This window comes from Pithys albifrons, chromosome 5 (assembly GCF_047495875.1).
Source record: "Pithys albifrons albifrons isolate INPA30051 chromosome 5, PitAlb_v1, whole genome shotgun sequence".
In the NCBI taxonomy this organism is placed as follows: Eukaryota; Metazoa; Chordata; class Aves; order Passeriformes; family Thamnophilidae; genus Pithys; species Pithys albifrons.
The window spans coordinates 41,638,037-41,663,468 of NC_092462.1; the positions used below are offsets into that span (position 1 = coordinate 41,638,037).

The 25,432-nt window shown below is 38.7% G+C and overlaps 1 protein-coding gene across 1 annotated transcript in view; it reads left to right on the forward strand.

The window, feature by feature from the left end:
* TENM3 (teneurin transmembrane protein 3) overlaps positions 1–25,432 on the forward strand; it is a 608,874-nt gene that overhangs the window by 566,805 nt on the left and 16,637 nt on the right. The window contains exons 23-27 of the mRNA XM_071556284.1: positions 254–274; positions 5,503–5,735; positions 6,225–6,379; positions 7,216–8,090; positions 24,647–24,822. Coding sequence (XP_071412385.1) covers positions 254–274; positions 5,503–5,735; positions 6,225–6,379; positions 7,216–8,090; positions 24,647–24,822 — 1,460 coding nt within the window. The remainder of the gene's footprint in view (positions 1–253; positions 275–5,502; positions 5,736–6,224; positions 6,380–7,215; positions 8,091–24,646; positions 24,823–25,432) is intronic.

Sequence of the window (25,432 nt, forward strand, 5' to 3'; positions counted from 1 at the left end):
AAGTGAAAACATTTTACCCTCATAAAATATTTTAACTGTGCTTATCTAAATGTGAGAATTCAATCTACCCAAAGTAACAATTCTGTGGATTTTAAGAGTTAACCCGCACCATCAGTGTAAGTGGACAAGAGATGATCGTTCAGCACTTCACTAATGATAGATATAAATGTTGTCTTCTTCTCATCTTTAAACATCCTTTCTGAATGTTTGTCTAATAATGTTTTTCTGTTCTTTTTTACTTGCTCCCACCAAGAAATAAAGATTTTAGACATAGGTAAGCATTCCTTAAAGAAGATTTATATTTTTCTAACTGTTCTTTCTTTTTTTAACAAATGAATGCTTATAATGGAGAAGTCATTTCTGAGATGTATTACTAGAAAAGAGGAGTATTTTTCAAAAATAATGAGTTCATATGTTTTAGTTATGTCAGCTGTCAGGCTGTATCGTCCTTTCGGATACGAGTTCTTCTTTTCTCATCACTCTCTGTCCACACTCAGGCTTCTTTTTATGCGTGTGTATGCCCTCCTTTGCTGTTCCCTCATCTCTGCTCACTCCTTGCTGGCAGCAGTTTTGCTGATCCTATAAAAACTTACTCATTAATCAGATACCCCAAATACAACGAGAATGGCGTATAAGTAATAAAATTAGGAAAGTATCAAGGGAGTTAATTTCATTAACCTTTTGATGTTGAGTCTTTTCAGGCTCACATTTAACAGATTTGTTTCTTTAAAGGAGAACTTCTTTTAATAAAGGAAGTTGAAATAATAATAACAAAACTCCAGGAGTTCGGATTTTAAAATAAACCAGGACTCACTAGACTGGTCACAGAAACAGTAGTAATCAGGGGATTGTAATACAACATTCCTCCATCCTAGCTTTGCTACGATAATGGCAAAAACAGGAGAGAAGATGGTGATTGCTTAGAATTGATTTGCCACAGCAGTTGGTGCTGATAGGAAGGAAAAAAAAAGAGTCATGCTAAAATCTTGTTGGAAACATGAAACCCTGCAAACCTTTGTGGCAGAACTGCTAAGTATACAGCTTAGCAGGCCCACTGGTCCCTTTCTCTCCTTTTTGCTGCCAGTCATTTTCCTTCCTTTTTTTTAAAATAAACCCCAGAGAGTCATCTCGCTCGTCCTCACTTTTTAAATTCACTTCTCTTTGAACATACTTCTTTGGGAGGAAGGGTTTTATGTTTTTAAAAGTATGTTTCAAATGTGTTAGGCAAAAGATTCCATGACTAAATAAGATGTTTGCATTGGTGCTAATGATCAGAATTGGAAGCTTATGCAGTCTAGTTGGTTTTATGGGGTATTTTCCAGGTGTGACTCAGAGGCAGACTCTTCTGTTGGGTGGGTTTAGGTTTTCAGCATTATATTTAGTTTGCATTTGTTCCATTACACTTAAAAGAACTATATCCCTTGTGGTGTCACAAAGTTGTGATTGCAGGTGAATAGGACATTGTCTCGGCAAATGTATGGAATGTGGAATAATACTTAAAATGGGAATGTGGAATGTACCAACGGGATTAAAGAGCAGACGTGTACTGAGGTTTGTTTTGCTGTGATGTAGTAGCACCGCCCTCTCCTGCCTCTGGCAGAGCTATAGTCACAGGCTCAACCGTGGTATTTCAGAAACTGGATCCTTGCATGTAAGAAAAGCTGATGAGGGAGAATATTGAAGTTTTTCTGCTTTTTATTCATGTCTACACATGCCGAACCTCCAGGTAGCACAATTGCAATCATACCACACAAATTAGTGTAACAGCATGGGCCCACAAAGGGGCGGCACAGTTTCTCCTGAGACAGAAGATGTACAGGACTGTGGAGAACTGGCTCTGCGGGAGCAGTTTTGGAGCCTGTAGGCGGGAGATGTGGAGATCACTGGAGCTTGACATGATCTACTACGAGTTTGAGTTTTCTCTTGCACCATACATTTTCCCAGTGTCTACTCTCAACCTTAGAGATTTGCTGATCAGGGGCTTCCTAAGCCAAGAGTGGGATCCTTATGCTTAATATCCCCTGGCAGCCTTTTTTTCTATTAATTTAGCTACTTTTTATCTAGGATGTGTAAACTTTTAGAATCCACCAATTCCTGTTGCCATGGATTGCCCAGCTAAGGACATACTGTGAGACCAGTATCTTCTTTTGTCTATGTGAATTTGTGCATTCTTGTGAAATGCTGCAGAGGGAAGCACATCTGTGTGGTCTGTAAGAGGAGAAGGGAGCAAATGTCCAGCTTCACTGCCAAGCCCTTCAGGCTGCTAAGGAGATTTCTACTTAAACTGCAGTTTGAAAAACAACCCTCAACAGACCACTTTGCCATATATGATTACTAGGTATTAGAACTAAGAAAATGCACTAAAATATGCATTCCTCAAGTAAAACTCCTAAACAAGTCTAAATACTTACCTATTGCAGCATTTAGCTCTCCTAGCCTGTAAACACGGTGCTTCAGCACACAGTGTGATGTGTCTCCCACCTCAAGTAGCCTGTACTCTAAATTAGAGAGGGGATGCAGATCAAATCTATCCTCTCATGTACCAGTGACCTCACATCTTCTCAATCTCAGAGCTGAACTGATGTCTTTATGCACACTGCTGTCTGTGGGTGATTAATGCTGATAGGCATTCATGGAAGAAGTCATTTTTAGAAGGACTTTGAAGACAGGGAGGTCATTTGTAGGCTATGGCACTATCCCAAGTCTGTAGAAAGCCAGAAAAAAACTTTAGCAAAACATAAAAACAGCTTGGAGGTTTAGACAGTTTGGTCTATGGTTTAGAGGGCACATAGTGAAGGCAAGAGAGAGAGGAACTGAAGCAGGAAGAGTATTTTTTTACAAATCTGTACATGGACAGTAGTGCAGGTGATCTGACAGCTGAAGAAGTAAAAGATCAGCCTAAGAAAGATAAAAGCAAAGGGAAATAGATCATTACAGCTCTGTTCATGCATGTGTGCATTGTACATTCAAAGCACTCAGATTATTTGGTGTAGACAGAACAAGTTAATTTTTAGTCATTTGTCTTTACAGGAGCCCATGTTGGTATATAACTGCATGTTTTGCAGAGCTACTGACAGAGATTAGACAATACTGAATGAGTCAAGTCACTGACTGTGGATTTTATTTCTTTGCATTTGTTGTTATTGGTAGAAGACAGAAGCTTAATTTCATTTCAGGCTACAATGAAATAGCATAAACTCTGCAGCTTTCCAGCTGCTGGCTGCTTATCCCTGTACTATTTTTGAGATCTGCCTAGTGCACATGGATGTTTTTTGGCTAGAAAACAAACATAGTTTTCACTGGACAGTTACTCAGTCCCTCAAACTGTGTTTTGCTTCCATGAGTTACTGGGGGTTTCTATCAACTAAAATGGCCTCAACCATTTAATTTTCACCTGAAAAGAAATGCTGAAGAAATGCCTGTTGTATTAGCTCAGAAAGGAGCCATTAGACATCTACATATGGCAAATTGGAGAGTTTATATTGATTCAGTAGTAATATCCTCTGCATTCCCAAACTTGGGGGGATTTTTTAGTACAATGAGAAAATACATATAAATTATCAGGTGTAATTTTTTTTGGTTGTTTGGTAAGCATATAATACTTACTACGAGAACTCAGCCCCTAATGTTTTTTATGTTGGAATTAATTAGAACATAGAAATATTTTCATATTTATACAGAAAAGAGCTTTCAAAATTCTTTTTAGAATTAAATAATAGCATAAGTCATAAATTACATTGCTTTTGATTTGATGATTCCTTATTCCTTTGGTTAAAAAATATGATTGAGGCAATGTTAGATGGGTTCAAGAGAGGTATTTTAATTTAGATTTCAGTAGTATAAGAAAGGACTTTATTTTAAATTACAATGAAATAAAATTTAATTGCATGTTTCACATTTTGCAATGTGTTTGTACTTGAAGTGCCTGCAAAGTTTCTTAAAGACCAAAGTAATCACGTAAATGGGTATAATTTAATTTTCAGTCTATGGAGGTATAAATAATTTGTACACTACGTAGTCATCATATTAAATGATTGCTGCATAAATTAAGGTTTTGAAAATACCTTCCATCTGTTTGGCACATTGGCAGTAATAGATTTCTTGCAGACAGAAATTTAAAGTAAGCCTACATTTGATTGTTTTCAGACATGCTGTACAATACCCAGGGATACAGCAGAGCTTTTTAAGAGGTGCTAATCATTGTGTATTTGATTTCATTAGTTTGTTTCACTTGGTTTCTTCATTCTGAACCAACATATTAAAAGTCTTAAAACCAACTAAAATCCTATTTATGCAACACATTTTTTCTATGTTTTCGTAATTGGATAGCTATAAAAATCTGTCCCTGCTAAAAGACATCATTTGTTCACAAGTTGTTCCTGTTAGTCTCTTGTTGCTTTTTCCGAGTGGCAGTACATACAAATGTGTTACATTAGCACAGTTATGTATTTACAAAATGTGAAGTATAGCACTCTGCGAACAGATGTTTGGCTATCACCAGACTGGTAGATCTGTTTAAGCAGCACTTTTGCAAACATCAGAAGTGACTGTTCTGACACTGCTTCAGTCCATGAGGGGAACGTCTGAAATTACCTCCTGTATTTACATGACCTTATTTCAGCTCTTCGTGCCATAAATTAGGTCAAGAATCCCAACTGCAGTGGGTTAAGTTTCTACATCATAATCTATCAACACAAAAGGTAATCTCCAGGGCTGTTTTTTTCACCAGCAGGGGAGAAAAGACAGTAATTCTCAATTATGTGGCACCAGTGGAGAGGCAAACTGTAAGTTTCTGGGAAAATGGTTAGCAATATATATTTTCACTGTAATAAAGACTGTGTTGGCATAGTTAGCAGTTTTGTGCCAGTGTGTACAGTTATTTGAAATATGACTCTGAGTTAAGAAGAATGGAGAAGCTCACTCAGTGCTCTGGTGGAAGAGATGATTTTTCCTAATGTGTTAAATCATGCGTATCAGGTATTTGAAAGCAGTGGATTAAACAAATACTTATGAATTATGTCTTATCTCTTGCCTGTGAACTCATCATACGAACTCTGCCTTATCTGTTTATGAATTACCTAAACCATGCACATGAGCAGCCTTAGGTGAATTAGAATAAAACAGGTAGGATAATAGCAACAAAGTGAACAAAGCCTGGGGTCCTCTTTCAAAATTTGGAACTGGATCAAGGTTCCCAGAACTTCTGGAAGGTTTTAAACTACAAAATTTTCATTTGGCCTATTACAGAGACACGTGCTGTCTGTAATTACAGAGCACTGAACAAGCCTGTGAGAACCATGGAGAAAATGGATCTTCTGTCCCCAAAAGGATTAGTTAGATTGGGCTGCCTGTGACACAGGCAAGAAATGTGAACTGAAAAACCATTGACTTTAACTCTTTCTGTATTGCTGCAAATTGCATATGAACTGAACCCTTTTCTTCTTGATCCAGTGTTAGGTGCAATTAATTACAGCATATGCAATGTGTCATTCCATTTTACAGCAACAACCCAGCTCATAGATACTACCTCGCAACTGACCCTGTGACGGGAGATTTGTACGTTTCTGACACGAACACACGCAGGATTTATCGGCCCAAGTCGCTCACAGGTGCAAAAGACCTGACCAAAAATGCCGAGGTGATAGGAGGAACAGGGGAACAGTGCCTGCCATTCGATGAGGCAAGGTGTGGTGATGGAGGCAAGGCAGTAGAGGCAACTCTCATGAGCCCTAAAGGTAAAAACTTCTCCATATTTAACTTTCAAAATAATGCAGAAGTTCAGAGCTGGGAGCATGAGTGTGTTTAACTACTGAACCCAGTAACTGGCTGAAAAATTGAGGGTTTGAATAATTTTTTCCAACTGGAAAGACTGTTGAGGATGAGAGATACAGGGGACTGATTATGAGTTTGGCAGGCAATGGTGAAGATATAAAATTCACATTGCTTTTGGTCCCACTTTTCCCATGTTTCAGGTTAACTTAAAAGCTAGTCCCTTCTCAACACACCAACACACAACAGCAAATGAACAGCAAATGCAATGAACAGTAGTAGATTTCTTATTGAATATTGGGGTTTTATGCAAAATATGTTCACAAGCTGTTTTGCTACCTGCTGCCTGAGACCAGATTTGCTGCCTGCAATGTACCACCTATACCCTTAGTTACGCTTAGCACATTCACTGCTAGTACAACAAACCCCCCTAATTTTTATTTGCTTCACTAAAGGAATAGCTATAGATAAGAATGGGTTAATCTACTTTGTTGATGGGACCATGATCAGAAAAGTGGATCAGAATGGAATAATATCGACTTTGCTTGGCTCCAATGACCTGACCTCAGCACGACCTCTGACCTGTGATACCAGCATGCACATCAGCCAGGTACTTCTTAGTTGCTGCTAATTTGCAAAGCTGAGCTGGGGATAGAAATTGAAATGCTGCTTTCTCGCCCCTTAAAATAAAACTGGGAGGAGTGTGTAATGGATATTTAACAGCAGATTTGGGGGAGCAAGCAACCTGTTCCAAGGACGTGAATTGCTGTATGTTCTCTTAGCTATAAATGCTGCTGTATTCAATTTTTCTGCCCATAAAGTTCAGTTCGGTTTAGAACAGCAAAACTATCAGCAGGAAACATTAAGCCTGGTAGTAAATACTGGGAGAATGACATATCTGTTAAAACTATCTTGGCATGGTGATGTTTTCTGAATCACTATCAACCTTAGCCTGCTACAGTGAATGAGAGGATTTACACAAAACCCCCACGTTTTTGTGTTTGTCTCAAGAAGCTTGCACAGGTAAGAAGGGACATCACTAGTGGTATGGAGTACAGCATTTCATAATCTAGAAGGCAGCAAGTTATTGTTACTATGACAAGAATAAAGGATGCATACTGTTGTTAAGTATGTATTTAGATGTTGATATCTGTCTCTATAGTTATTTATGATACAGAAAAGTCTAACATTTATTGGAGGGGAAATTCAACCTGTATTATCGCTCCAATGCATCTGACTTTTTTCAATAAAATGGATGCCTGAATATTATTTCCCTTGCCTCCCTGAAAAGCTTTAGTTTACTGCATGCATTCATGCCAGTTCTTTTGTCATGACTGCTTACAGCAGATGGAAAATATCCTTACAGCACTGTCTGAAACTGAAGGTGAATTAATTTATTTAATCTGCACTGGTTAAGTGTTTAACAAAACACTTGTATTTGTTTAGGTTCGTCTGGAATGGCCCACAGATTTAGCTATCAACCCAATGGATAACTCCATTTATGTTTTGGATAACAACGTAGTTTTGCAGATCACAGAAAACCGCCAGGTTCGCATTGCCGCAGGGAGGCCAATGCACTGCCAGGTTCCCGGAGTGGAGTACACGGTGGGAAAGCACGCGGTGCAGACCACGCTCGAGTCAGCCACTGCCATTGCCGTGTCCTACAGCGGGGTGCTCTACATCACAGAGACTGATGAAAAAAAGATTAATAGGATAAGACAAGTCACAACTGATGGAGAGATCTCATTAATTGCTGGAATACCCTCAGAGTGTGATTGTAAAAATGATGTCAACTGTGACTGTTACCAAAACGGAGACGGCTATGCTAAAGATGCCAAACTTAATGCCCCTTCCTCCTTAGCTGTGTCTCCCGATGGCACCCTGTATATTGCTGATCTGGGAAATATTAGGATACGGGCTGTGTCAAAGAACAAACCCTTAATGAACTCAATGAACTTCTATGAAGTTGCTTCTCCAACTGACCAAGAGCTTTATATCTTTGATGTCAATGGTACTCATCAGTACACTGTGAGTTTAGTCACAGGAGACTATCTGTACAATTTTAGCTACAGTAATGATAATGATATTACTGCAGTGACAGATAGCAATGGGAATACTCTTCGTATCAGACGGGATCCCAACCGGATGCCAGTGAGAGTGGTCTCTCCCGATAACCAAGTCATCTGGCTGACAATAGGTACTAATGGATGTTTGAAAAGCATGACTGCACAAGGGCAGGAGCTGGTCTTGTTTACCTACCATGGCAACAGTGGACTTCTGGCAACTAAAAGCGATGAGACTGGATGGACCACTTTTTTTGAGTAAGTACATAAAATGAAGTCAATGCCTTATAGTTTTATTGCGTTCTACAGGACCATTTAAAATATTTCTAGAGGCTGATGAAATAACTGTAAAGATGACTCTTCATAACCAAAAGCACAGAAAGATGCTTTTAATTTCTCATACTGTCTTCCTCTGTCTGACTTCTTCTGAACATTGGGTCTGAATAATTTTGAATTCATTATTTTGAACTTCAGTTTTATATACTGAAATAATACTGAGACAACATTTCACTCTTGTCAAGGAATTTGTAACTCAGACAACAATGGCTGTGTAGATTTGCATCAAAATCTGTATTTTCATTCCTCTTGCTCATTAGGTTGGCATTGTTCTGCAGCAAATACTGAGAAGAAACTTGTCTTCACTGCTCAATTTTTTTTTAATTTCTGCTTTTTTTTTAAGTTAAACCATATCTGCATGCTCTCCTACCTTAAAAAAAGAAAGTCTGTGTGGGTAGTAAAAGGTTGTGTTTCACTGAGAGACAAATAATCAGGAAGGATCTCCTGGATGGCACAAAAGGCTTTCACACAGGTGGACCCAGTTGGAGGAAGCTGAGAAAAGCAATGTGGGCCATGGGGAGAAGTTTCATTCCTGTAGGAATAAACTGAAAGCACAGAAACCATGAGAACCATGTTGGGTACAGGTGCAAACACAGCAGTGTTACTGAAACAGTAGGACTTGCAATTTTACCAACCTCAGAAAAAATCTTTTCTGTGAATTGCTTTAGCCTGTGTTACGGTCATTAAGTCATCAATGCCTGTTCATAACAGCCAGATTAGCAAAATGTTTTCGGAATCCTCAATTATATTGACTAAAGAAGGTCATGACAATTTCTACATAAACCAGTAAAACCAGAGTTCACATACAGGTTTTACGGGCAGCTTCATCTCCAAATAAGCTGAAATGCAAACTGATATGCTAAACAAAATGTAACAAAAATACAGTTTAAACCATTATATCAAAAAAGAGCAATGTAGAATTAAACCAGATTTTTTATTAAGTCATCTCTGCTGACTGGAAAAGTACATGTATCTTTAAATCACATGCAAGGCACAATGAGCTTGGGTAAACAAGTGTCTATGAGGGAGTGGAAGACATAGTGTTAGTATGATAAGTCAGAGTGTTAGAGGGCCCTTAGCTGAACTATTCAGGATTACAAAGGGCATCATGAAAATCCACTAAGTCCCTCTTCTTTTCTCCTGTCTTTATGATGAAATGCAGTAGCAACTGCTGCCAAGGTCAGAGCCTAAAGAAAAGGCTTTCATTTCAACACACATGATAAAGAAAATAAAGTGCCAGTGTCAGAGAGTGGCAGCAAAGCCAAACATCTGTGTTCTGAGATAACTTCATATTTCTGTCAGTGTACATTTGGCTGAGGCAGAGTGCAGGAGGACTCTGAGCACCTGTATCTACTCTCCAGCCTTTACATATGCCTATCAGAGACACAAGAGCAGCAGGTGCTGCTTCACTGCATATTGTGTCCTGAAGTGGAGACAGGGCTAGAAATGCTGATCCTTAACAAAGACAGCAGGTGGGATGGTGCCTCTGCCAGTTTTAAGATATTCTTACAATAATATGTAAATTGGCAAGGCTTTGGTAGTGGGCATGTTCCCAGAGCATTAGCAAACATCTGTAATATTTAATTGTGCATTGGTGCATCTGCTGTGTGTCTTTTTAGGTCCTGCCAAGAGGACACAAAAGCACAGCAAGGATACACAGAGGAACAAGAACATATTTGAGTGGGAGAGCATGTGTTCTCCGTCCCAAGAGTTAGCCCTGTTCTGTATGCTGAGAGGCCAAAGCACAGCTTCAGATGGGCTGAGAATAGCCATTCATTTCCACAGAGAGTAAATTTGGTGTTTAACTGTGACACACATAACTACTTGTTTGCAGGAGGTGAGTTGGGCAAGACAGTCAGTGTGGGGGACAGTGAAGTTCTGTACAGAAATCAAGGCATCTACTGGGTACAGCAGGCACTTCAAATTGTGCTGGCATTCATACTGGCTAATTGAGGACCTAGAGTTTTAATCAGGGCAGTAATTTGTCACCATGTTGCCTGTAGTTTTTGTGTACCCCACTGCGGTGTACCACAGAAGTAGCTGGTGGGTCCTGAATGTGTCTTAATGGTGTCTGCATGATCACAAAAAAAGTCGATATTATATTCACTATTAAGTGGTTGATAGGTATGTATTTTTCCTCATAGGGAGAATTTAGGGTACTGTGTGTCATGAAGTACATATCTATTTCCTGAGTCTGTAAATAGCCATCTTTCACACCTGACCTGCTTTCATGCAGACTGTCTGGACTGAGTTAGGTTATGTCCAGCTGGCTTACAGAGAACCCAAAGGGCAGTCTATTCCCCTCAGTATTAGTATTATTTCCAAGCTGCTGCTTATGCACTTCCTGAACAATTACCTCTGACCAATGTCTCGTTAGAATTCCCAAGCTGAAGTAATTGCAGAGAAAGCTAGGCAATTTCACTCTCCCCGAATTTGCAAGTGTCTGAGGCTTTTGCAGAGGCAAAGATAACCATCTCCCCCCTGTAGCCATGGTGAAGCAGTAATCTGTTTAATTGCAACAAGGAAGATTCGGATTAGACATTTGGAAAAACTTCATGGTGAAGATTTTGAAGTCCCAGAGCAGACAGCAACGATGGTGACCCCTTGCCTTTCACAGACTGTCTTTAAGAACAGATTAGACGTCTTTCAGGACCAATGCAGGAAGAACAGATCCTGCCTTTGGGTAGAAGTTAGACTGCATGACCTCTCAAGGTCCCTTCCAGTAATGTTTTCTATGATGCCCTGTACAAGTTAATACCAAAAATAAAAAATGCACTGATTATATAAAGCTACAGGGAATAAGGGGTGGGGAGGAGGGGAAGGACTGTTATTTTTCTTGCCAAAACAGCATTCTTTTTCAACATCCATTGGGCATTCTAGCTGCTTGCTTCTTTTTAACATGAAGTCCCCATACACCAAATTTGTGTCTGTTTATTTCCCTTTTGAAGAAAAGGTAGTTGTAAACACAACTATTTTGCCGTTTTTCATTGTAAGATCAGGTATTATTGTGACTTTTTGGTGCTGATGATTTGTAACATTAAACCCGAGTTTCTTGAGGTTTTTGCTGCTCAGGCCAAAATAGATGGAAACCATGTGTATCATAGAGGGGTTGTGTGGGGGTGACATGACGTACGAGTGTCTCTCAGCTTCTGCATATTCACATTTGTAGGTAGTGTAAGCTAAAACATTTTCAGCTGAAGTGTTTTCTGTTAAAAAAAATGAAGTCTTGTTAAAAGAGGATTCCCTCAAACATCAGGTGAGAAATAAGAAATTGTGAGAAGAAATCATTCTAACTTCCTTGCTCTATTTTAGCAATAGCAAAATATTTCAGCTTCATTGATGATGCATTTTCTTTTAATATCACAATTTATTTATGTATTTTATTTACTCTATTATTCAAATTCTCAAAATACTTTGAGAAGAGGATAAAATATTATATTCCATGGTGAATTTAGACTTTCTCCCCACTTGCAGTTAAAAATGTTCAACTGTTTAAATGTCTGATGGACTAGAAATGCCTTGTTTCAACTAGCTTTGAGTGTGGCTGGATTGTTTCACCTTTTGGTTGTCACACATCTGATTAAATGGCAGAAGATACACATAGGAAAAATGGGTTTAGAGGTAAAAAGTTTGGCCTTGGAACAACTCAGGAATAGCTTTGTTAACTATTTTCTTATTCAGATCTGGTTGTATAACCAGAGCCTGGATCCAAAGAACTGAGATTGTTTCAGTTGAGCTATCAGTGATTTGAGAACAGATTTATGAAAATTATTTAGTCTTTTTTTTTCCTTTTTCAGAACAATTTTTCAGTGAAAAGAGGAAATCTTTGAAAAAAGATTGTATTCTAAAAGTTGGCAATCACTGCTCTGGCCCATACTAAAGCATTTGGCCTTGTTTCTTTTCATGTCTTTTTTCCACAGTTTAAATCACACTAATATCAGACCCAAAAGAATTTTACTTCATTATTTCATTTAACCTGGACACTAATTAATCTATAGTTTATTGTATTTAGTCTTCTCTTTGCCTGAAGAAGGGAAGGACTGACATACACAGGAATTTTTTTTAGACTGTAGTTTTACAGTGAAATTGTAAGTACTAAGTTGAATTACTTAGGATATCATATAATCTGGGGTTTTGTTTGTTTACAGACTTTTGGGTTTTATAACATCTTTTGGTAAAATGGATTTGTAAATTTCTGTTTTGTTAAGGGTTATAGTCTGCTGGTCAAAACTGACACCTTATATTTCAAGAATGAGTACTTTTCTAAAGCACTGTTAAACTCAAATTCGTAATAACTCTTATATGGTTTTGACTGTTTAAAAACTTGCTAAAGAAAATTGTATTAACAAGACATTTACAAAAATGATTGAAAATGCGTGCTTACTAAAAAACCAAAGGAGCCATATGAAGGTAAAAGTCATCCAGATTAGATTTTATAATGAAATTATAATATTAAACAAGGTATAAAAGTAATCAGCCTAATCGAATTCTGCTATAAATTTGTGAGATATCTGAGCTGGAAACTATTAACCATATCTGCATATTATGTATGCATAATATGAACATTTAAACAGATAAATCTTAAAAGTTAATCTACTTATATGCATATTAGCATTTTGAAAATGACACTTCCTGGCTAGCCTATATGACATTATTTCTGTGCAGCAGTTTCCATTCTGAGTTTACATACAGATGGCTAAGCCAGGTGCACAAACAGAGCATTTTCTCTGGACTTAAGTTTTTGAAGTATCAGAAGGGAATGCCTAATAAGCTTTGGAAGTGCCCGTGCAATCACTCAGTTTTGTAGGTCAGGCCAGCCCCCAGCCTGCAACCCCAGGTCCATCAAAGCCCTGGAATGCCAGCAGTTACCAGCTGGGCAATGGAGAAGCCCTTTAGTTGAATTGCTGGCCTGCTGCCATGCCAGCCTACGACTGCTTTGTGCTCCTCAGGTTATCTGAGGAACTGCCAGAGGCTGCTCCACAAGGGAGAATCCCTCCAGGGTAAGCAGGCAGCCTTAGCTGTCTGGCAGCACCTGCTGAGGTTGGACTGCACTGCGAAGGCTGCAGCGCTTGGCACTCAGGTGATCTCTGACAGACACACAGTCCTTCCTTAGAGGTGGCTTAGAACAAGTGGTGGTCATCCCAGTGTTAGGTGCCTGGGATCTGTCCCAGTGTGGTCACAGCCTAAGTGCTTCTGCAGACTCCTCTGTAAAAAGGCAACTGTTCCTTCCTCTCACAGCTCTCCTGGAAGGTTCAGGCTGCATGTGCTCTTCTTAGACATGAAATAATTCCAGTGGCCACTGTTTCTTATCTGTTTTCAGCTTTCTCTCCTTTTGCCTTCCTCTTCTTTTAGAAGCAGTATCAGCAGGCAGAGACCAGATGCAGACTAAGATGGCTCCTCTTCTCTGGAGGAGCTGCCTTTCTTCCATGTCTCCTTTTTGGCTCTTCATACCTCCTGTTATGTTTCCGTAATTTCTTACCTTGTATTTTGCTCCTTCCCACATCTACCAATATTTCCCCAAGGTGTGTTTGACTTCCCTGCTTTTCCTTTCCCAGTGGTGCATTTCTTCTCAATCCCCTCCTGTATCTCTTGATAGTCCATCCAATGTTTCCCCAGGCACTTCATGCCTTGAGCTCATTTGTCTTCTTCCCCTTCTCCCTCTCCCACTCAATCCTTGTCTCCAAGGGAATGCAACAGAAACCTTAGCAAGCACAGCCTTCACAAGTTTACTTTGCTCCCACAGTTAAATTAATAAACTTTCTAGCAATTCTGGAAAGGTGGTGAAATCATGCAGAATATGAGAAATCCTTACTATAATTTATAGACTAGAGAGAATCCCAGGCAAAAATCTATTTTCACTGCATGCTGTGGAGTATCACCCTGTGCATTTTATTAACAATGAGTTCAGTACTGTGGTTTCCCTAAAACTCTGTGATACAGAGGAAAATATTGCCTCTGGCTTGAACTTGTTTAGTTTCCCCAAGTACCAGGCACACTATCTGTAACTGTCAGCATTTGGCAACAGAGAACAGATGACATTTTTCAGCTTTTCTCTTGCTTCATCTTAATACATTGCTTGTGGAGTCTGACTTGGAAATACCAAGCTTTGGCTGTGGAAAAGTCTACGGAACTCAAGCTGAAAGATTTCATTTAGATAAAAGCAAGTATTTAATTTTCATCAGATGAAAATTATCCCTCTATAGTAGTGTCAATTCACTTCCACTTTTACTATAAATTGAGTTTTCATCATTAATATTTCTATAGAGTTTCCTGTAACATTTGTGGGGTTTTATTTTCCTGTAACATTTGTGGTTCTCTTTGTGTTCATTTTTCTATCCCATTTGTGTTTCACTAATATGAATATCTAAAAATGCCTAGTCTTCTTTCTTCTTGCAGTTTTGGGGCTTTGATTCTAATTTGATTCTGTTGTCTTACAAATAGCAGAGCTTTGTACACAATTGTAATCTGGATTTCTATCACTGCTAAACAACATTTTCTGAATGTCCTTGGTATCATAGTGCTTTTTAGATATTTTTATCCTTTTACCATCAACCACCTTTTGTACCTTCTGCTTCTACTGCTGCTGCTTCTTGCTTCATCAGTGTAAAACATAGTGGCTATAAAGTTATTAGCCATACTCATTCAAGCAGTTTTGTTTAGCAGATAACCATGTTCTTGCATTGACTTTTGCGGCATCACATGAGCCTTTGATTGCAAACTGTGACTTAAAAGTGCAGTGTCTTTAATCTTCCCATATTGCATATACTTAAGCAACAAAAGACATATTCTCTTCCTTCTTAACTGTCTCTGAACTGTCTTTGGGGCAATATTTTTGGGATATCCAGTTCTTGCCTAAGTGCCCCTGGATCCACATTGCCTGGCACACTTCAGAACACAATTTCTCTCTTAAAGCATATTTACTTCTCCTCCTCCCAACATGACACAAAATGAAGATCTAGTAGGCATAACCCTCTCTCACCTCTTGACACAGACCAATGGAAGCAAGGCTGGCTAAAAGGTGATTAAAACTCTTCCCCTCTATTCAAACAAAGTCTACCCGCTACCCCAAAAAAACTTGTAGCAAAAAATATCAAGCTGACATGTTTGATTTCTTTATTTTAACTTTCCTCCGGTTAACATCAATATTACACAAATATGTAACCATGTTTCATGCAACACAGAGTTTATGAAAGGAACTTTAGTGATGGTTGTGCTTGCTGACTGTACTTACCATGCCTTTTCTTAAGATAAATCATTAAATGCATTTTAAAATTTCCATCTTCACCTTGCTTCAAAGAATATAGGTTATGATCTCACAGTTTTCTAAACTGGAACTGTAACTCAATTTCAGAGCAAATTTCATAATTATAATATAACATGTTATATACTTTAGTCTTTTAAGACTTGTGCTGACAGTGCAGCACACAGACTTGCTGTTTCAGACTCATTCTGCTTAATACAAAACCCGCCATGTTAAAAATAATTCATTAATACATACCATTAGATAGCGAAGTGAAATTTTTAAGTGAAATGCAGCGTGTCCCCTAATTGCCATGACAGCAGTAGTATGTCTTTTCTAATAGACATTTACACATTTTTTAATTCTTGAATGTTACTGTTACTTCTTCTTAGAACTAGGCTGAGTAATAAACGTAGACCTGAAAACCCATTGAATAGATAATAATATCAAAATAGCAATGCTGAAGACACATAGCAATATTATTACATCTTATATGTATGAGGAAAGAAGAATTGCTTTGATTTCTGTCAAGAAAATCAGCATGTGATGTCTCCGTGGTTTTGGAAAGCACTTAGAAGTAAGGATAATACAGCAAAAAAAAAAAACAGTTTTGTTTGTATTAATGACATAAATGTTCTGCATTGTCAATCCAGTCAGCTCTGCTCAGGCTCCTGCAAGTATCCCGTTCACTTCTGGCTTTATCAAGGACTTAATAATACCATTTGTTCAGTTATTGACATGTTAATATTCTTGTTCCATGTTAATTTCTTTGTCAATCAAAAGTCAGGGAGGCTATGATCAAGCTAACTCACACTCACCTCATAGGGAACCTGGGTGTGGTAAGGGTGGAAGGGCAGCTCCCTACTGCATGTGAAAGAGCTGTTCTCTATTTTCAGTCATGCTGTGTTCAAGCACATTTTCAAGCCTCATCAAGAGATTTGGTGTTCCTTGATGTCGCCAGTGAGGTCAGACTTTAGGAAGCCTACAAGGCATATGCAGGTGAAAGTCTTACCTTTGGAGTCCCCTTCAGAGAGGGGAGGGTCTCTCATTTCTGATGCCTGCACTGGTTCAGTGTGGCTTGTGCTCTGAAGGAATTAGGATGTTATTCTAAATTAACCACAGAACCTGAATCTAGCAATAATTGTTTACTGTCTTGGTATGCCACTGTCCTAAAATAAAAAAAAAAGAACACAACCATATGATTTTCTTTTCCTGTTACTAAATTTGCTTTTCAAATATAATGTCATTTAATATGTAGATTATGTCCACTTTTTGTCACCCTTTATAAACAGCTTTCTGGACTTTTTACCTTTCAAAATTAAAACAAAACAAAACAACAAACCCTCCCCCCCCCCCAAAAAAAAAAAAACCAGACAAAAAAACACACTAAAACAAACCACCAAATAAGAATTAAGGGGAAAAAAGGCAACATTACAGCTTATTCTGGGAACCAAATATCTGGCCAAACAGACAAGCCTTATGTCCTTTTTTCTGTAAAGGCCTGTGCACTCAGCTCTCTAGTGTAAGCAGACCTTATAGCAAGGGACAATCTGTCATACAAAGTATATACACACCAACATTCCTTTTATTTGAAAGGCTATACTCAGGTATTTATAACGACAAGGCACACAGTTTATTTGTAGAGTAATAGATGAGCTAAGGAAGCAGGGGGAGGTGACACAGAAACAAACCAGCAGCCTCCAGGAGCCTTGAGATTAAAGACAGCCAGTGCAGGAAGCTGCTGTGGGAACGCAGCTGGCTCTGCACACCCTGGCAAAAACCAGAATCCAGCCCCTGCGGACCCTGCCAGGCTCAGGCACAGTGGATTCCCATTAGAGGGAAGTTGAAAAGCAATGGACAAGTGTTGACATCTTATAGATAAAAGTCTAGTCACTGTAATTTAGTCTCGTCTTCATAAGAACAAGCCCCCTTCAATTGCTCCTGAATTGGGTGCACTCAGTTCAAAAGGGTGTGTGCTGTGAGGCACACTCCCAGCCCTGGGCAGCTGCTCCATCCCCCAAAATGGTTCTCATGGAAGCCACACTGCCTACATCCTACTGCTCTGAGTGCACCCCTCTCCCCCAGCACACATACTGGAGTTGTTTTTCCTGCTCTTCAGAAAACACTATCATCATTAACGCTATTTATTTGTGCAAGTTCTTGTGCATGTAAGATGTGTGTCAGATATGTGATTCATGAAAGACTTCTTGGGTTTGTGAATCCTTACGAGAGTATATATGACAGGTGCTTGCTGCAGCCATCAGCACAGCATGGAGGACTCAGTAATGTACAGCAATGAGTGAGAAACTGGGCAGTCTTCTGGCAAAAAGGAAAGCAGTCCCAGCATGCTAAATTCATGTGTTGGTTCTTTCTCTGCAAAGCATCCCTGCTCCAAACACCTGTCTCCAAATACGTGGAAGTCATTTTGGATTAGGCTGTGAAGGTGGTCAGTCTTACTGCAGCACAAGCTCTGAACTCGGGCTTGTTTGCCTGGTTATGCAATGAAGTGGAAAAATGAGCATCAAGTCTTCTCTGTAGAGAAGGGAATGAGCTATCACAGAGAAGTTGTTGATTCATTTCTTTGAGCCCCTCTTCCAACAGACACATTTCCTGCAGTGATTCTCATTCAGAGTGTGCCTGTTGTTTTGCAGATGAGTTATGGCTGTCAAGAAAGGCCTACTTAAGTGAATTGTTCATGTCTGGTATGTTGAATGCTAGTTTACAAAAAAAGACCAAAAACTGTCCTTGTAACATTATGACAAAATAGACACAACAAAAAAGAAAAAGCCTCAAGAGCTGCAGTTACAACAGGATAAGGTGAAAAGAAAAATTGTCAATCACTTTCAGCTGAGGAAATCTCTTCATTAAACCTGGACTAAAAAATTTGTCCTGACCACATTGCTAAGGTAAAAGACCATTACCTGAGTTATTTAACCAGCTGTGCAAAGAACTACATAAGACTTTCTCAGATGAAAACAGGATAAAGACCCCTTCCCCATGGAAAACCCATCAGATAAAGGAACAGGGAAAATGGACCAGCTGCTCAAATTTAAACTTGAGTTGTCTAACACTTGATTGGACAGGAGAAATTTAGCTGATACTAATACTTTTAATGACCTTCTAGCTTCTGTGGTTTTGTGTGTTGGCATTTTCTGCCCAAGTTCAATTAAAAAACAAGTAGACATAGAAATTCCTGTCCATATTTGGGCTGCCAGTTGCAGTTTAATTTAGCTCTTTTCTAGAATCACTCCTGGACCTATTTTCTGTTATTCCTGTTCATCTAACTATTTTCTCAGAGCTAAGCACAACAGAAGGGAAAAGGAAAACGAAAAGCAGAAAGGACAGGAAAAAGGAGAGGAAGAGGGGAAAAAATAAAGCAGAAAGGAAAGGGGAAAGATAGGAAGGAAGCTTTTTTTCCCCCATAAATTTAGAATTCTGTAAGGTTGGAAAGAATAGTGATTTTTTTTTTCATAGAATCATAGAACATCCTAATTTGTAAGGGACTCACAAAGATCATTGAAGTCTGACTCCTGGCCCTGGCCAATGCACAGGATAACCCCAAGATTCAGACCATATGCCTGAGAACATTGTACAAACACTTGAAATCACTGGTGAGTCTGTTCCAGTGCCTGACCACCCTCTGGATGAAGAACCTCTCCCTAGTTCCAACTTAAATCACCCCTGACAGAGTTTTGTGCCCTTCTTTCAGATACTGTCAGTGGTCACCACAGAGAAGAGATCAGTGCCTGCCCCTCCCTTCCCCTCATGAGGAAGTTGTAACTGCAATGTGGTCTCCCCTCAGTCTCCTCTAGCATGAACAGACCAAGTGCCCTCAGCCAGTTCTAATACAGCTTCCCCTCAAGGCCTTCACCATCCTGTTTGCCCTCCTTTGGACACTCTCTAATAGCGCAATATCTTTCTTGTATTGCAGTGCCCCAAACTGCACACAATATCCAAGGTGAGGCTGCCCCAGTGCAGAGCAGAGCAGGACAATCCCCTCCCTCGACCGGCTGGCCATGCTGTGCCTGATGCTCCCCAGGACACAGTTGGCTCTCCTGGCTGAATATTTTCTCATGCTTAACAATATTCCAGATAAGAACAAGAGAAAAATGCTATCCCTTCTTAGACGATAATAAAATTCAAAAAAAAACCAAAACAAATCCACTTGTTATAATTTACAAGCTACTAACATACATCAAATTGTCATTTGCTTTCTTCTTGTTAAGGAAAACAAAACAATATTAGGAAGACCTACTGCCATCATATTTTTTACTGTGCATTTTTTTAAAAAGAAGTATTTGTTACATCTCCAAAGGAAGTTATACTTTAGTATCTCAGGTTTTTGATCTATTTGTACTGTGAAATCACAAGCAAGAAGCTAAATCTTTTGAGATGTCAGATACACTGTGTGGAAATAAAGGAATATGTGCATACAGTATCCCAATTAATATTACTCTTTTAAAGGCAGGTTATAAATGAGTACATATGGATCCACTGAAGTTTGTATTTCAATGAGACTAAATAAGAAATGCAAGAAAAAAAAAGAAAAGGAAAAATAATTTGTCTGTCTGTGCATTTGTAGATTATTTTCACTGTTTTCATTCTTATCAGGCTCATTCAGTCTCTCTTCAGACATATAAAAAGCAAAAATGCATACTGAAATGATGAAAGCAACAGCAATGGAGTAAAGTAAAAAAAATAGCAAATTTCATTATGTTCACTTTGACAGTTTTTTCCTTTCTTTCAACAACGCACATAATGGTTAAAGGTGGCCAAAACTAGAGATTCCAGTAAGTTGCCATGCCCAGTTTTAAACCAATGGAGGACAGGAGAGCTCCATACAGGTGATGAAATGGTAATATAAGTGGTGTTATATAAACTGCAGGGTTCTATCCTTTTGACTGGCAAGATAAGCATTTGGATACTGGCTGAGCATGCAGTGAAAGTGTTATATAGTGGCTTCTCTTTACTGTAGTTTTCCAACTTTGAATTCACTATTTGGGAGGGACTAAATCTGCAGTGTGCTACAGAAGCTGAATACAATGGAAGGAATGTATTTGAAAACCAAAACTCTTTAATGTTAAGGACAAAGGTCCTCTATGTAAATGTAACTTGATGGCCTCGACAAGCCAAATGAGACATTTCATTACCAGGTTAGGACAGAGTTTTCAGTATGTTGTCAATGTGGTATGTGCCTAAACCAACAACACATTGCACTCCTGAACATCAACCTTGAACCTTTTGTTCTCACCTGCCAAGAAGCGACACTCTGGTATATAAGGCTTCCCATTAATAGTTTGAAACAATTAGAGTAATGTTCCGTAAACTTTTTAGCCACTCTCAGTAATTTGAGATGCGTAGAGGAAATACCTGATGTGTGTTGAGTGAAAGTGTAACAGTAATGTAACTTCTATTATCAAAATTATATGTCTATATTACGAAATTCATTCATGCCTCATTTCTTTATTACAGTATCTCAAGTCATAGTATAATCTGTAACAGCCTTTAAAGAAATACATAATATACATTTGGACTGCATGTCCTGTTATCTGAAATGTCCAGGAACTGGTGTGCCTTGCATTTCAACCTTACATGTTTACAGTAGCAAAGAAAAAAAACAAAAACCAACCTATTACAGAATTTATTTTGTTAAGGGACTGTGCTGCAGAGGTCTGTGAAGAAACACTATCAGGCATAACTTAGCAATTGGCTTCAGGAACAGTCTTTACTAAACACATTATTTCTACAGCACCTTATTTTACATTGAAGTAACTTCTGATATAAAACATTAATAATGCCCTGCAAGTTGGGGTTGAGCTAAATGTGCTACAGACTAAGATACAATGCACTTGAGAAACGAGTCAGAAATAAAGAAAGTAGGACATTTCCATCTGTGGCAAGGCTTACCAGGAAGTTATTACTGCAAAGTGAAGTGTCCTACATAGCCTAGAACAGAAAATGGTCTGGGAAGGCATGTAATTAAAACTGAAGGAGATGAACAATGGAAGAGAGACTTCCAGCAGGTGAAGTGCAAAAGGTCAAGAATCTGGGAAGCTGATAATTATTATCTCTGAGAAATTCTCAATGCAGAAGTGAAAAACTATCTGGCAGTGGCAGATCATCCTAAAGAAGAAAAAGAATTTGATCTAAGGGGAACTTAGGCTAGCAATGGTGGCAGCTGCCCCCACTGCTGTCTTCTGCAGTTATTGACCAAATACAAAGATTGGTACATTAATGCAAATGGAAACTGATGGGATTAATGCACCCGAGGTCACACCCAGGAAGCAATTTCTGGTTTAGATTCTTCAGAAGTTTATGCGCAGCTTGCTCTTGAGGAATTGAAGAGGTTGGTTGAACGGCTTTGCTGTGGAGCCTGACATAGATAAAGATCAGTGGGCTCCATGGTAACACATGTGCCTGAGCTTGTGTTTGGAGGAAAAGATCAAAGAGGCTGTGAAATGCCAAATATAGGCACTCGCCCTCTAGACTTCAGATCTGATTTCTTTTAGGGCAATTTCAATATTAGAACACTAGGCAGATAAAAAGAAATCTCTCAGTCTAAAACTGACAGTCTTGGATGAATAAATTCACCTTGGCAGCAGAATGTAAGGATATTTGAATGTAATAAGAAAAATGGCTGCAGAATGCCTAAAGGTATGAGTGATGTTGCTATGCTGTGATTGATAAAGCTTTGATTGGGGGTAAGAAGATAGCAAGTATAAAGGAAGCTTAGTATCAATGTGCAGTGAACAAAATGAAGGACACGCATTGCAATCCATCCTAAAATGGAATACGTAGTGAATTGTAGAAAGGCCTATTTCCCTTTTTCCTTTTGTTCTGAGCTATAAAAGTACAACAAATCCTATTCTTACCTCTCACATCTCAGTCACATTTTCTTCTTACACTAGGACATCTGAACCAAGCAATCATGGCTTTTAAGATTCTTTCAGCTTTAAAGCCATGTTTTTAAGAACATGAATGTATAGCATAATTTTTTGCTGATCTTTGAACTCTTCCCCACTGTAATAATATTAGCTGCTTATCTCAGGCTCATGATGTGCTTTCAGGTATTTATGAAAGACAAGACCAGTTCAGAAACCATAGGCACAGAGTCAAAAAATAATAATGTGGAAGCAAGAATGTACTGAAACCACACACTGCACTGAATACTACTGATGTGTAGCATTTTCCAACCCAAGTGGTATACTGAGAAATATGGTAAAAGGGTAAAATGTTCTTACAGGGAAATCTTACCTTCTGTGGCTTTAGTAAGCATTGTTTGAAATAAAGACCAGTACTTGGCTACTGGAATCAAAGGATGCAAGTAATTCCGAACAAAGTAATTTGATGCCATTTTCAAACATAAAGCGGAAAATAGAAAAGGACACTAATTGGACAATATATGTTCCCCAGGGAGTTGCAAAGGGAAGTTGTGCATGAAAATAAAATAAGTTCTTGGAAATGAGGAATGAGGCTGAAGGTCATGAATAGGCTAGCAGTGACATTCATGCACAACGAACATCAGTATTTTTGGTTTGGTCTTCTGCATAAATGGCTTGCCAAGTCCAGTATGTGAAAAAGACCTACAATTAGGGTTAGATACACACTGAAAGAAACCCCATTATCTTGAAATGTACTTAGCTTCAAAAAATAAGTTTCCCCACTTGACTTCCCTGGCTTGCAGTATGGTTTCTGATCTTTAAACATTCTTTTCTTGTCCCTGTTGCTAAGTGAAAGTCCTACATAAACAAAGGAAATCAACTGTGTTAAAAGGATGGAAATGATTGTATGCAAAAAGCTGTCAAATCTACAGAGTAAGCAAACTGGAAAAAGACATTTCTTAACCTAATCCTTTCAGTTACAGCAATGCTATGCAGTACTTATGCTGTTCAGAGAAAGTTAGTGTGGTGTGAGTTAAAACTGTGGGGGATTAATTCTCTCAATTTAAGAAAAAGAGTTTCTGTAGCCTCAGTGATATGCTTGAGGCTTTGGGGGGGCTTTTTTTGTTTTGCTTTTCTTTCCCAGAAGGAGCAATTTTGATGATAATTGTCAGCATGAAATGTCTAGCACACTGTGAGGACCTGCAGGGTCACGTTCTAGTTACTTTAAGAGACTAAGACTCCCTTCAGCTTCCCACTACATGGTCACAGGAGAGGGATGGAAAACTCCCGAGAGCAAACAGGTCACATGTGGGGATGGAATCATCTTTTTGATATTTGTTTCTCTCCATTGCAGCTACAGGCAGGCTGTACTTCTAAACAGGGAGCTTCAGCTGAACTCCTAGGCTGACAAATCAAAACTGTAGTACTGGAAGAGCTAATCTTAAGGACAAGTTTTGTGATCAGAAGCTCACATAATGCTTTCCCTCTCTCTATACTGTGACCACAATGCATATTTGGAAGTGAGCATGGTCTCCAATCACATACCAATGGAGTACACCTAACACAGCATAAGAAAAGACAGGTTTAGATGTCATAGATCTACTTACATTACAGAAATTCCATCTACCTATTCATACTAAACGGATAGAATAGATGGCTGTTGGTTTAAGTAGATTACAGTAGGGCCAGAAAAAAAAATCTCCCACATGGTTTGTATCACACTTCTCAAACCATGATCCACAGGCAGTTAACAATTTATAGATGCTAGATGTTCTGCTTTCCAGCTGCAAGCAGCTTAAGTAGACTACATGTCACTCCAGATTCTGTGTCTTAGTAATACAAGGGATGTTAAGCACTCAGGAACAGGAGGACAGGTGGTCTGCATAGTCATTGAATAGGAAAGACCCAAGGAACACTCTTATTAAGATACCCTTTTTACAAAAAATTTGGAGGACTTCTACAATAACAGCAAAATCTAGTTCAGTAATAGGGAGTGAGTACAGAATGCTACAGAATTTAGCACCAATAAATATGCTGCCTTTGAAATGGTGAATTAGATGTGCAGCAGGATTTGGTCACGCTTCAAAGAATAATATGCAGAGCTGAAGATCCATCTGTTTGCTCTTGCTATCACCATTGAGGCTGCTGTATGTTAAGCAGTCTTTTGACTACTTCAAAGCATGTTTGAAGTCTTTGCTGTGCCTGTCCCATGCACAAAAAAAAAAAAAAAGCAAAAGTGCCATAACAATACGAGTAGCTGGTATTTTTGTTCATTTTACTTGTAAGTGAAAACAATTTGTTCCTGCTATGTATCATTTCTAGACTTTTTTTTCTGGGTTTTTGTTGGTTTTTTTTAGCTATGATAGCGAGGGCCGTCTAACAAACGTTACGTTCCCAACTGGAGTCGTCACTAACCTTCATGGGGAGATGGAAAGGGCCATTACAGTGGACATTGAGTCATCCAGCAGAGAGGAAGATGTCAGCATCACTTCCAATTTGTCATCAATAGATTGTTTCTATACCATGGTTCAAGGTACTGTAAACAAAAGATTTCTCGGCAGATACTTACCTGAAAATGGTTTTCTTATGGTACTAGCAGCTCCAAATAGAAGTGAAACTTTAGGATAGAGTTTGGAGGAAGGAGTGATACATACAGAGTTTTACATATATATAGAAAGAATTGTTCAGGGGAAGAAGTAGCTGCAACAAAAGTAGAATTAAGTAAGTTTTCTAACCAAATAGCTCTTGTAAACAGCTATGGGAAGTAGTCAGAATACCTACTTTCTATTAAAAATTAATCTTAGATAGAAGAGATGAACTGAAAGAGAAATAGGCACAGAAATAGCATAAAGTGAGATTTTTAGCTTTAAAATAGCATGTGATGTCCCAGCAACCACAACCTTGCAAAAGTGAGTAGTCATATATGCTTAGGATTAGGCCAAAAATGCCTAATGAAACAGCAGACAAAGTTCTGTGCCAGTCTGAAGAATATACTGTCAGGATGGGATTTTTTTAAGTGTTAAGTGACTTTGATGAAGGTCCTAAAGGCATTTGTGCTTCTGTGTGAGATACTGATATTCTTAACAATCTCACTCTGGCTGTTTATTACCATTGGGTCAGTTACGTGAGGTCAAGATGTTACA